Source organism: Benincasa hispida, chromosome 9 (assembly GCF_027475165.1).
Source record: "Benincasa hispida cultivar pf3 chromosome 9, pf3_genome.v1.1, whole genome shotgun sequence".
Taxonomy (NCBI): domain Eukaryota; kingdom Viridiplantae; phylum Streptophyta; class Magnoliopsida; order Cucurbitales; family Cucurbitaceae; genus Benincasa; species Benincasa hispida.
In genome coordinates, this window is record NC_143486.1 from 12139566 (window position 1) to 12153523 (window position 13958).

The 13958-nt window shown below is 34.8% G+C and overlaps 1 protein-coding gene across 1 annotated transcript; it reads left to right on the top strand.

Moving 5' to 3' along the window:
- The first annotated feature begins 1645 nt into the window (after positions 1 to 1645).
- XIF (myosin-like protein XIF) lies at positions 1646 to 13425 on the top strand. The gene is made up of 41 exons (XM_039042672.2): positions 1646 to 1891; positions 2012 to 2140; positions 2775 to 2918; positions 3068 to 3213; positions 4094 to 4250; positions 4342 to 4400; positions 4492 to 4651; positions 4732 to 4881; positions 4970 to 5106; positions 5196 to 5342; positions 5516 to 5617; positions 5710 to 5767; positions 5846 to 5947; positions 6041 to 6078; positions 6397 to 6523; positions 6607 to 6777; positions 6855 to 6986; positions 7097 to 7203; positions 7359 to 7419; positions 7533 to 7710; positions 7948 to 8153; positions 8326 to 8445; positions 8580 to 8678; positions 8807 to 9022; positions 9109 to 9248; positions 9331 to 9432; positions 9821 to 9929; positions 10004 to 10051; positions 10159 to 10191; positions 10300 to 10356; positions 10478 to 10648; positions 10789 to 10944; positions 11022 to 11228; positions 11341 to 11490; positions 11588 to 11658; positions 11789 to 11888; positions 11968 to 12024; positions 12116 to 12172; positions 12531 to 12611; positions 12729 to 12811; positions 12930 to 13425. The coding sequence occupies exons 1-41, from the start codon at positions 1889 to 1891 to the stop codon at positions 13063 to 13065; spliced, it is 4707 nt and encodes a 1568-aa protein (XP_038898600.1). The 5' UTR covers positions 1646 to 1888; the 3' UTR covers positions 13066 to 13425.
- Positions 13426 to 13958: the final 533 nt, after the last annotated feature.

Below are 13958 nucleotides of genomic sequence, written 5' to 3' on the forward strand. Positions count from 1 at the left end.
GATATTAACAAAAATATGGTAGCAAAATGGTGCACATAGATCACAATTTAGCTAAATTGTGCATCCCATATGCGATTGTTTTAACATGTAACCAACATCGTGTACCACATACACAACTTACTTGAATTGGCATGTCTAAACCTTTTCCTTTCCCAACCCACGCCCATCTATTCTCTCTCCTTCCCCGTTATTGTCCTATGACAAGGTAAATTAAGTTTCAAAATTTTGAATGATAAATAGATCAAACATGACATTAAAGTTTAGAAAAATAAATAAAGAGTGGTGTGTTTTTGTAGTTGCAGGTTTATGGATTTGTAAGAATAGAACTATAATATGTGAATAGCCATGGGATGGATATCAAAGTACGTGACTCTGTGCCTTTATTTTTTACCCCCTATTCTTTTTCTAATATTTCGCTTGTGTATCCAATCTATTCTATTTCAATTTGTAAGTGAGTTAGTTTCTTCCATGTTATTCGATTTTTTCTACATAATCGTTGATCGGGTTTACAAATTCTATCGTGGCATATGACATGGATGAAGATTTTAACCAAATTTGAATGGGGTTCATGATTTCCTCATATTTTTTTGTCAGTTCTTTCCACCTGACCCTAAATTAGACATTTATTTCAATTACCACAGTATTTTCATAAAGAAATTTCACACTACGCTCTTTTTGTCATTCTTTTTGAAAAACTATATTATTTATGGAATTAACCCATTATTTTTAAAGAAATCTTCTATTAAAAACAATACTATCAGGTAATTAATTATCATTTACATTTTAAAAAAACTTAAAATCAAATTACATATTTCAATTTTTAAAATTCAATTTCTTTAATATTTGCAATCAGAGTAAAACACAAAAAAATTTCATTGATGAATTCTTGGCATCGGTAGATTCTTCTAGCTCGATTGCTTTTGTTGTTTGCCCTATGGATTCTAATGTGATTGCTCATGCCCTCGTTAGAATGACTCGGCATCTTCCTCAATGGGCACTCTTCTTTATAATTTGTAGAGATGTTAATTGTATTTAGTCTTTTTTTCCCTTTTTTTGAAAATTTTTTCTTCAAAATAAAAAACATTGAAATTAGAGTATCGCTATTTGAACTTCAAATTATATATATAAATGGTCATGTTGGCATCGTACAAATTATTTCAAAAGGGATTTATCCAATAAACAATCTATAGTAAAATTACACTACGAATATACTTAATAATTCCAATTATCAATAAAACTTTCGTAGTTGAGAAGCTAAAATAATTATTTTATTTTATTTTTGAGAAAAGCTAAAATTAAAAATTTTAATACAATCAATAATGCAAGCATATATACATCCATTATTAGGCGCAAGTGAGCTGAAATTACATAATAGAGAAATGACAAAGCAAGTGGACTAGCAAGATCAGCAAGGTAACACAACTTCGTACACCTTAAGCAAACAAAATTCCACGTCACAAAAAAAAAAAAAAACAAAAAACTTTAGGAGGCAGTTTTTTTGGGGTGAATGCCAGGTCAGCATCCTACGTGGAAAGGACCCCATTGAAGAAAAGTTGACATGGAATAGAATGAGAAAAGAAGAAAGAAAGAAAGAGAGGTGGCTGGCTACTCCTTTTCTTTTGCTTTTAAAACATTACATTACACATTTTTACAATTACAACACAAAGCATTTGCTTTTAATTAATTAAATTCCCTTTTTTTCTCTCATTCTTTTCAAGTTCTTCAATCCATCAAACACCATCATTTTAGATCTCTTTTACAAAAATTCCCACTCTTCTCTCTTATAAAAATTGCTCTGTTCTTGTTTCTCTCTCTCTCTCTCTTAAAACTCCATTGTTTTTTCTCTCATAGAGTTTGATGATCAAATCCATAAATCTCTGAATCAATTATGGTATTTGTAAATTTTGTTTTTTTTCTCCATTTTTCTTAGAAAGTGTTGGAACTTTGGAGAAAAATATTAATTAAAATGGGAATTTTTTGAGAAAAATTTTGATTTTCGTGTTTGGAACAGGGGACTCCGGTGAATATCATTGTCGGATCACATGTTTGGGTTGAGGATCCTGAGGATGCTTGGATTGAAGGTCAAGTTACAGAAATTAATGGCAAAAATGCTACTATACTCACTACCAATGAAAAAACTGTAAGCTTTTTTTTTTCTTCCTTTCCAAGAACATGGGAACTGCATAAACAGAGGATTAACTTCATGTTTTTTTTTTCGATTGGATCATATATATATATATATATTTTGGGTTATTAGTTGCAGAAAACTGAAGTTCTTGATTAAGAGAAACAGAAGTTCTGTTTCAATTCAATAAGAGAATCAAGAGAAATGAATGATTTATCAGTCTCATATATAATATTTAACTTTCAGTTTTCTGGAAAAAGAAAAAAAAAATGCATCAGATTTATAAATAAATCGACATGTTATTTAAGTAACTTAATACCAAATAGGGGTATTATGGTATTTTCACTCCCACTACTGTCTTCTACTACTGTAGACAGTTCCTGCGTTTGTTTTCTTCTTCTTGTTCTTCTTCTTCAAGTTTGTTTAAATGAGAAATAAAATTTCAAAATTCAATCTCCCGCGAGATTTGGGAAAAATTCATGGCTGATTTTCGAAGCGTTCCGCTTCGATTCTGCTACTCTTCTTCTTCTTCTTGTTTTTGTTTTGGGGGAAAATTCATCTCCGAGGGTTTATTGAACGAATCGATCTTGGAACCAATGCTTAGAAATTTCGCACTGAATATGATGATTACCATCGGCTTCGATTTCAGATTGTTGCAGAAATTTCGAGTATATATCCGAAAGACACGGAGGCACCGCCGGCGGGGGTTGACGACATGACGAAATTGGCGTATCTTCATGAACCGGGAGTTCTGCATAACCTAGCTTGTCGGTTTTCTCTCAATGAGATATATGTAAGTATTTGATTGCATTCTCTTTTGTCTAATTTCTCAGTTGTTAATGGTAGATTACAGAATCAGAATCTTGGCGACGAAGATAATTTCGAGGATTTTAGGTTTAACATTAAAATTTTCATTAACATTGAGTGTTATGTACTTGACAGACATACACCGGGAATATTCTAATTGCGGTGAATCCTTTTCGGAGATTGCCCCATTTGTATGATATTCACATGATGGAACAGTATAAAGGAGCTACTTTCGGCGAGCTTAGTCCACATCTTTTCGCTGTTGCAGATGCTTGCTATAGGTACAAGAGTGAAGAAATTGATGTGTTTTTTACATGAATTTTCATGATTGGGCTATTTTAATATCTAAACTCTCAAAATCTCTATTTTAATATTAAAATTATTACATTACCTCTATTTTATTTTGATCCATAAACTCTCAAAATATCTATTTTAATTTTTAATTTTTAGAATGCATATACTAATACTACGACCATATAGGTTGGCGAGTGGGTTTGGTGACTGAATATTAGGTAGAATATTATTTTTGGTAAGAAACCGATTTTTCATTTAAAGAATGAAAGAATTGGCAACCAGAAAACTAGGAGTCTGACACTAACTACAGAAAGGACCGAGTCCAAAAGAACAAGACCAATGCCATAATACATAATGGTCTAGTGACCGTTGCCCAAAAACACACATTAAACCTCACCAACTCCTAAACCTCCTTTCCCGATTCCTCAACATCTTTAAAAGTGTTATTTTTACGCTCAAACTAAATTCCCCACAAAGTAGCAAAGAAACTCATATGCAACAACACTTTGTCACTCCCCCTAAACGGAGGATGCAAAATCACCTCCTCCACCAAGGACCGCCCATTTGTATTACATGCTCCACTAACACCAAACGACCTCCGCCAATGATCCTTGTGGTACGGTGTGTGGCAACAAGCAAAATATGTTATTTTTTTAACATTCATATAATAAAATAGACATTTTGAAAGTTGGGAGTGAAAAAATTATTATTATTTTTTAAAAATTTCTGAGACTAACATAATCATTTTAAAAAGTCCTGGGACTAGAATGAGATAAAATCACATTCTTTGCATAATGTAATTGTAGTATTTAGTTCTGCTTCTATATTGTAAGAGCTTGGGTTGAAATTTTCTTTTCATGAAATTAGATCAATGATTAACGAGCAAGGAAGTCAGTCGATATTAGTGAGTGGAGAGAGTGGTGCTGGTAAAACTGAGACAACAAAGATGCTCATGAGATATCTTGCATTCATGGGAGGCAGGTCAGATACTGAAGGAAGAACAGTTGAACAACAGGTTTTGGAGGTGAGTAACATGTAACATGACTGCAACATTTATTATACATGGTTTTAAAGTATGGAATGGAGGGTAATGTTTTTGAGAATCAATTCTTCAGTCCAACCCTGTACTGGAAGCATTTGGAAATGCCAAAACCGTCAAGAACAACAATTCAAGGTGATTTGTTTTTATGCTCCATTTTTTGTTTCAGTTGCATTGTACATTGTCTTTCCTTGTCAGCTCTAATATAACAAGGCATTTCTACCAGTCGTTTTGGTAAATTTGTAGAAATACAATTTGATAAGAATTGGAAGATTTCTGGGGCTGCCATTCGTACATACCTTCTCGAACGGTCGCGTGTTTGCCAAGTCTCAGATCCTGAGAGAAACTACCATTGTTTTTACATGCTCTGTGCAGCACCTCCAGAAGTAAGCTCCCATCCCTCTTTAAATCATCTTATACAGTTTAATCTTTACAACAGCTGCGTCTGACCAATGTTTCAATGCAGGATGTCAAGAAATTCAAGGTAGGAGACCCAAGGACATTTCATTATCTTAATCAAACGAATTGTTATGAAGTGGCGAATGTTGATGATTCAAGGGAGTACTTAGAGACGAGAAATGCCATGGACGTTGTCGGAATCAGCCAGGATGAACAGGTTTGTATTTGTGTCACCCCAAATAGCCTTAAGATGGTTGACAATTTTCTCAACACAAATGTTGGCTCATCAGAAGTTTGTTCCGTAGGATGCTATATTTCGTGTTGTAGCTGCTATACTGCATCTTGGAAACATTGACTTCATGAAAGGGAAGGAAGTTGACTCCTCCAAAGTGAAAGACGAGAAGTCAAATTACCATCTTCAAACAGCGGCAGAGCTACTCATGTTAGAACTCTAATCTCTTTTGATGACATAAAATTAGAGTTTCATGTTCCGAGCACACCTTTTTTTTACACTGTCAATATTCTTATCAGGTGTGATGTAAAGGCACTGGAACATTCGCTCTGCCAGCGTGTCATAGTGACGCCAGATGGCAACATTACGAAGCCCTTGGACCCAGATTCAGCAGCCTTGAGTCGTGATGCATTGGCAAAAACTGTGTATTCTAGGCTGTTTGATTGGTATGTAAACTGAACTTTTTCCTTGCTAATTCTCACATGTTTTTTCCCCTGGCTGGTGTTCACTTCTGGAATATATTATGACTCAAAAAGATTGGAGATCAAAATGCTGTTTCATTCATCTAAAGCTTTCTGGTATAGAACGATTGACATATTGCATATCTGAACTATGACAGGATTGTGGACAAAATTAATAGTTCAATTGGTCAAGATCCTAATGCAGCCAGCTTAATTGGTGTTCTTGATATTTATGGTTTTGAAAGCTTCAAGATCAACAGGTCGATAAAATTATGAAATGTAGTCCCTCACGGATTACTATTAATCTATTATTATCTTGGTTACAGTATATAATACATTCCTTGGCTTGCAGTTTTGAGCAGCTCTGTATCAACCTGACCAATGAGAAGTTGCAGCAACATTTTAATCAGGTATGGCTGAAGCCTCCAGACGTGGTTTAAACCTTTTCTTTTTAGTTACACAAACATAAATGTACCTTCTCTGTGCAGCATGTTTTCAAGATGGAGCAAGAGGAGTATACGAAAGAAGAAATAAACTGGAGCTATGTTGAGTTTGTAGATAATCAGGATGTCCTTGATCTAATTGAGAAGGTACTGACTTTTATTGGCTCACTCACTTGTAACATATTGTGCATGCTGCCACCCACTGTAACTTGAGTAATGAAAGCATTTTGTATCTCACAGAAACCTGGAGGTATAATCGCCCTGCTCGATGAAGCCTGGTATGTATTCTTACTTCTTGCAATGTCATGAACAGTTACTATTTGAATCTAGATAGATTCAACTATATAAGATATTTAATCAAATCTTTGTGAATAACCCTGTATTTTAATTTCAATTTGAGATATTAAAATTAACATATGAAAACATACAATGATAAATTATAATGCACTATAGATATTAGGAACGATGACTAGTAATTAATATTAGTTCCAAAAATAGCATAGTTTTTTGAAAGATAAGCAACATAGAATTTGAAATTTAACTTTTACTTCAGAGTGCATAAAGGGCACCTGTTCAGTTGTTTTCCTGTCCTGCAGTATGTTTCCAAAGTCAACACATGAAACGTTTGCTCAAAAGATGTATCAGACGTACAAAGGACATAAGCGGTTCAGCAAGCCAAAACTTGCTCGAACAGACTTCACGATAAACCATTATGCTGGAGATGTAGGCTACATGTCACAAGTACTCTTTTATTGAGCTTAAAAGATAAGTGGTTAGTTTCTTATTATTAAGCCTTGAATCAACAGGTTACATACCAAGCAGATCAATTTCTAGATAAAAACAAGGACTATGTAGTAGCAGAACATCAGGCTCTTCTGAATGCCTCGCAATGCTCTTTTGTTGCTAATCTTTTCCCTCCACTTCCTGAGGAGACCTCAAAGCAATCCAAGTTTTCCTCTATTGGTACTCGGTTCAAGGTAAAAGTTACTTCAACTGTGGCATAATCTTGTAGTTGTCATGGTTTTTAGACAATGACTTGCTCTTTTCCTTACAGCAACAACTACAAGCTCTCATGGAAACGTTGAATACTACAGAACCACATTACATTAGATGTGTAAAACCCAACACAATTTTGAAGCCTGGAATCTTTGAGAACTTCAACGTGTTGAACCAATTGAGGTGTGGGGTATGTTAAACTCTCCAAATACCCAAATTTAAAAAACTGAATTTGTTATATTTTGGCTGATGTTGCTACTTGCTCTTCTCAACAACATTCTTTTTGATGAATTTTGACAGGGAGTGCTCGAGGCAATTAGAATAAGTTGTGCAGGATATCCAACAAAGAGAACATTTGATGAGTTCCTTGATCGTTTTGGAATGCTTGCTCCAGATATTTCGGATGGGTACAGAAAAACAGACTTTTAACTTCACGTTTATTTTGTGTTGGCTTTGTCCTTTTGCGGCAGAGATAGACTTGCATTCAAGCAGACCGTTTGCATGGGGTTTTCAGACATGGAACTTCTCTAGTCTAATTTAATGAATCGTATTAACTTTGCAGGTCTGATGAAAAATCAGCATGCATTGCAATATGTGACAGAATGGGGTTAAAGGGTTATCAGGTGGGTAATAATTTGAAAATATTGACGTGAGTGTCAAGAAAGAGCATTATCAAGCACATTCCCCGATCCCCAATTTCATCTTAAGAGATCTCATTTCATTTGGTTCGCTCTAGATTGGAAAAACAAAAGTGTTCCTCCGAGCTGGACAAATGGCTGAGTTGGATGCACGACGAACTGAAATATTGGCCAATGCTGTCAGACGCATCCAGCGGCAAATCCGAACCCATCTAACTAGAAAAGAGTTTATTGCCCTGAGGAAAGCTACAATTCATATGCAGAAACTTTGGAGAGGTACCCTTTTCTTCCATTAATCATAATTCCATAAGCAAGTGGAGTAACAGAATTAGTATCCAGAAACCATGTCAGTTGATCCCATAGTATGGGACGGATCAAATTTTATCAGTTTATGTAGTTATCACCTGTTGGTTTATACTAGAAAGTTCTGAAGTCAATCTCAAACCCTATCTGTATACCATAGTTTTTTGTATAACTGAAGCTGATTGATTTCTTTGCTAATTACACCTACAGGGCAACTTGCTCGTAAGCTATATGAGCAAATGAGAAGAGAAGCAGCTTCAATCCGCATACAGAAGCATGCACGTGCTCACGCAGATAGAAAATCTTACAAAAAATTACTTGCATCAGCTATAGTTATTCAAACCGGTATGCGTGCAATGGCAGCTAGAAATGAGTACAGACACAGAAGAAGAACTAAGGCAGCTATCATTGTTCAGGTAATAAATGCTTTAACAATCATTGTTAATTGAAAGATAAAATACATCATGTTGACATAAGGAACAAGGAATTACCAAGGGGAAAAGCATTATAAGTTTCTGAATCCAGCATCCAAGCAATTAAGAACATCTAGATTACAATATCGGTAATTCAATTAATTGAATTTTACAGACTGAATGGCGAAGGGCATCAGCTATTTCAGCTTATAAACAACAACAGAAGGCAACTCTTGCCCTTCAATGCCTCTGGCGATCTAAAGTTGCAAGGAAGGAGCTTAGAAAATTAAAGATGGTGAGTTTTTATTTGTATTTTTATATGAACATTTAAATTTACAGTATGCATTAAGCATCCAAAGGCATGAACTGCCGTACCTACCTATAAGACAAAGTAACTAGATGGTAAAGCAAGAAATTTTTTCTGTCCAGGCTGCAAGAGAAACAGGAGCACTCAAGGAGGCCAAGGACAAATTGGAGAAGCGTGTTGAGGAGCTAACATGGCGCCTAGAGTTTGAGAAGCACTTGAGGGTATGGATCTTTTATACCTTCTATATGGATGATGCATGGAATTTGAGAAGCACATGGTCAATCTCTCTTTAATCAGTTATTGAATATTTTCCATAAATAGAAAGTTCTTATGGTCTATACCTTTGTAGATGGATGTTGAAGAAGCTAAGGGGCAAGAGGTTGCAAAATTACAAAGTGCTTTGGAAGAAATGCAAGGGCAGCTGGATGAAGCCAATGCTGCAATTATACGTGAGAGAGAAGCAGCAAAATTGGCTATAGAACAAGCTCCGCCAGTCATTAAGGAAGTACCTGTGGTAGACGAGACCAAGCTGGAAATGCTGAGAAATCATAATGAAGAACTTGAGGTAACATGAGAAGGAAGCAAACAAGCCTTTTGAAAACACCATTATTTTTGTTGCATATGATATTATGAACAAAACTGAATTTTCAGGGTGAGGTTGGAGAACTAAAGAAGAAAATTGAGGAATTCGAAGAAAAGTATGCTGAAGTGGAGAAGGAGAGTAAAGCTAGACTCAAGGAGGCAGAAGAGGCACAATTGAAATCAATGCAACTTCGAGAGACTATTGAGAGGTAGTTAACTGCTAAATGATTACAGCATCTGGCCACTGCTGATGATGATCTGAAAATGCCTTATCTTCTTTACTATTTCCAGATTGGAATCAAATTTATCTAGCCTTGAGTCTGAGAACCAGGTTCTGCGCCAGCAGGCTTTGGTTGCAGCAGACAATGAGTCCCTCTCTGAAGAACTGGAAGCGTAAGTGCTTACTGTACAGTTGAACCTCAGTTTCTGGATTCACTGCATGTGTGCATATAGTTCTTTCTACATTTTTGCTTGACTAAAAGACTTGGATGGATGATTGGAATGTCCATTTATGGAAACTTGTTTCTTTGAAAAAATCAGAAGGTGGTTTCAAATATACAAATTTGTAGGATTTGGGCCTCTCTTTCTCTGTCTCTCTGTCTCTCTTGGATTTCCGTTTTTTATTTGAAGGAAAATTAGAGTGCAAAGGATAAAAAAAAAGTTTAGATTATTACATGGTCAAATGCATATTAAATCATATTTTGAAGAAAACAATGATCTGCTGTACCATTAGTTCCTATAAGCTTGCTGGATTATATTATAAAACATACTACTGTTTCAGCCTCAAGAGTAAGATTGGAAGTCTAGAGGCAGAGAATGAAGTTCTCCGCAACCGGACAGTGGCTGTTGAGCATATATCTGTTCCCGCTGCAGGGCCTGCAGAAAGCAAGGTACAAAATCTCTGGATTGCATATTTTTCTGTGAGGATATTCCTTCGATTCTTACATGCTTCTATTGTATGCAGACTTTAGATAATGGACATCTAATGGAAGAAGAGATTAAATCAACTAAGGTAAGAATGAGTATCATAGTGAACTTTGATATCCAATGAGAAATTAATAAATGCCCGTTTATCCTTTGTCTTTGACACGAGGAGTGATTTTTGTCCTTTATTATCAGGAACCATCCACTGTTCCAATTAAATCAACTAAGGTAAGAATGAGTTTCGTAGTGAACTTCAATATTCTATGAGAAATCAATAAATGCTCGTTTATCCCTTAATCTTTGACATGAGGAGTGATTGTTGTCCTTTATTATCAGGAACCATCTACTGTTCCTGTCCTATCTAAACAAGGCTCACTTACAGAAAAGCAACAGGTATATTGCTAGTAGCCTAGTTCATATTATGGTCATGTAAGGGAACATAATATCACAAAAGCACAAATAAAGAAGGGATCCCAATTGCTCATCAAATCATAACAAAATTATTTCACAATAGGAAAATCATGATGTCCTGCTCAAGTGCTTAGCAGAAGACAAGCGTTTTGACAAGGGCAGACCAGTTGCAGCTTGTATTGTCTACAAGACACTTCTTCAATGGAGATCTTTTGAAGCAGAGAAAACAAATATATTTGACAGAATTATTCACACAATCAGATCTTCTATAGAGGTTGGTGTAACTCAATCAACAAATCCTCTCGTGCATTCTAATTTTAGGAAGGTTGAATCTGGAAACTTGGTTGACTATGACTCATCAGATAAAAATCCTATTGATCTTATGAAACTGAAGTTTATATTTTGCTATTGCAGAGTCAAGAAAATATCAGTGATCTTGCCTATTGGCTTTCAACCACTTCCACTCTTCTCTATCTTCTTCAAAGTTCACTCAAGGCAACCAATACAAGTACGGTAGCTTCACATCGCAACCGAGCTTCTCCTACAACCTTATTTGGTCGTATGGCATATGTATGCTTCCTACCTGAAAATTTTGGCTAATGAATGAATTTCCTTTAAATCATTCAACTAAATATAGAAGTTGTCAGGGTCTTCGATCATCTACGGTGGGTATGGGAATGTCCAGTGGATACAGTGGAATGGTGGGCAAGACAAACAATCAATCTAAAGTTGAAGCCAAGTACCCAGCACTGCTTTTTAAGCAACATCTGGCAGCATGCATTGAAAAATTGTTTGGGATGATACGTGATAATTTGAAGAAAGAAATTAGTCCTTTCTTGCATCTATGTATACAGGTGAAAACCAAAATTGTGCAAGCTTAACGGGGAAAAAAAAGAAGAAGAAAAGCTTTTCAGATTTATTTATTTATTAATTTTTTTTAATAATATTCTTAATGATCACTGACAGGCACCAAGATCAGTGAGGGCCAGATCAATAAGAGGGTCATCTAAAAATATCCATTCAAATATTGTTGCAAAACAGCAAGCATCAAGTATTCACTGGCAAAGCATTGTTAATAAGCTAGACCAGACCTTGGATATAATGTCGGAAAACCATGTAAGTTAAACTTATTCCTATTCATCTGTTGTTGTAGGCATTTTATGCTTAGGAGCAGGTTTCTCTCCATGTGAAATTGACTTCTACAATTTTTCAGGTTCCCTCCATGATCATGAGAAAAATCTTCTTCCAAGTTTTCTCATTCATAAATGTCCAGCTTTTCAATAGGTGAGTAACAACAGTACAGCTTCTTTGAACATATTATCGTTTTAAAGGATTAGATAATTTATTTTACTACATAATACCCATACGAGAAAAGATAATTTTATTTTATCTTTTTTTTTTTTTTGGTTGCCAGCTTGTTACTACGACGTGAGTGTTGTTCCTTCAGTAATGGAGAGTACTTAAAGTTAGGTCTGCAGGAGTTGGAGCAATGGTGTAACAAAGCTACTGATACGGTGAGCTATACACGCAACCTTTCAAAATAAAGTTGCTTTGAACAATTAACATGTATAATTTTTTCGAATACTTCAACAGTATGCTGGCTCTTCCTGGGATGAACTTCAACACATAAGACAAGCAGTAGGATTTCTGGTAAGTTTCTCTTAATTAAAATCTTAAAAATTAAACCAATCAGGCTCCCTAAGATTGGACTAAAAACTCTCTCTTGGTCCCATCTCTGCAGGTGTTACATCAGAAGTCTCAGAAAAGTTTGAATGAGATCACAGATGAATTATGCCCGGTAACTACATCTATATTCTTGAAAAAAGCATCTGAACTTGGAAATTTTCTCCAATTACAAATTTAGTGAACATGTATTGTTATTCTTGGTTTCAAACATTTGGAACTCTAATTTTATTTGTAAAGAACTTTTTTGGCATTTTAACCCCTAAAGTCTTCTTCCCTACCTATATGGTTTTCCTTCTTTTTCTTATTTTATTGTACTGAACCAATTTCTAATTCTGGTGGCCTAAACAATGTGAAGAGATCAAACTTGAACTCTGCTCTCATCAATTCTGTTATCTATATTCAAAAGCTGGCTGTGGTGGAAGAACCAATAATGGTTAAGCTGACTTCTCTGCTGTTTCTTTTTGTATCAGATACTAAGCATTCCGCAAATATATCGCATAGGCACGATGTTCTGGGATGACAAATATGGAACTCAGGGATTATCTCCTGATGTAAGTGATCATGCATCCTCATCTGTTCTTTAACAAACGTCTATCTTAATTCTTAAATAATAAACCACAAGTTTATATTTCAAAACACAAACTTATAAACTTTAACATGTTTTGCAGATAATTGGAAAAATGAGAGTCCTATTGGCAGAAGACTCCATAAACATCCCAAACAACTCTTTCCTGCTTGATGTGGATTCAAGGTACAAATTTACATTCTATATCCATAGTTATCCTGAATCTTCAGAACCCATGGAGATTATTTACATCAGTAGTCTAAGTATTACTTATTGATTCTACTGGGGCTAAAACCGTTTTCAGCATACCATTTTCAATGGAAGAAATATTCCGGTCCTTTGGCGAGGACGGCGGGGTTAACCTATCCGACGTTGACCCGCCACCACTTATAAGACAAAGATCAGACTTCCATTTTCTAGTGCAGCAATTGACAGAATGATGATGGTGGGAAAATGCAAAACTTATTTTCTACTCACCAGAAATGAGGAAGTAAGAAGAGATATTACTTCCTGTTGTTGATTTGTTTCCCACATTGAATTTTCCCCCTCTTGGTTTTTTTGGGGAGGGGAGAGACCGAGTGTTCTCGTGTTAATTCTTTATTCGTTTATTTTATTTTTTGTACATTATATACGAGTGGTATGTGTATATTTTTCTTGTTTTGGTCCCCAGAAAAGAGATGGGAGAAATTTTGAGTGAGCTTTTTCTGTAAGAGACAAAAAGGGGTTAATGGATTTTGGGATATATTGATTAAAAAAAGAAAAAAGAAAAAAGAAAAAAAGTTGAAGATTTGCTTGATTCACACGGTGTTTGATTGAGATTGGGTTGATAAAAAAAGAAAAATACTTTTTTTGTCCTTAGATTTTTTTGTTTAATTTCCATTTGGTCCCTATTTTTAGTTATTGAAGTTTGAGTTTAGTTTTTATATTTTAAAATATTACAATTTTATCTTTGAGATTTAAATTTTGTTTCAATTTGGTCCATAAGTTTGAAGATTTATACTATTGATCTCGATTTTTCGGTAACTACTTACTTTCATTGGCATCTATGTCTATTAACTAATTTAAAATAATTATAACATGAAAATTTAATTTTAATTTTAATAGCAATGAAAATAATGCAAATTAATCATAGTTCTCTTAAATGAATTTATAGACATTAATACTAAAGTCGAAAAATGAGTATTTAATAAAAATTTGTATTAAAAGTGTAAATCTCGAAACTTAGAGTCCAAATTGAATTAAGATTTAAATTTTAAGATATAAAGTGTGATATTTTGAAAATTAAATTCCAAATGGAAACTAGATCTAAAAGTTAAAGATCAAAAAGATAAAA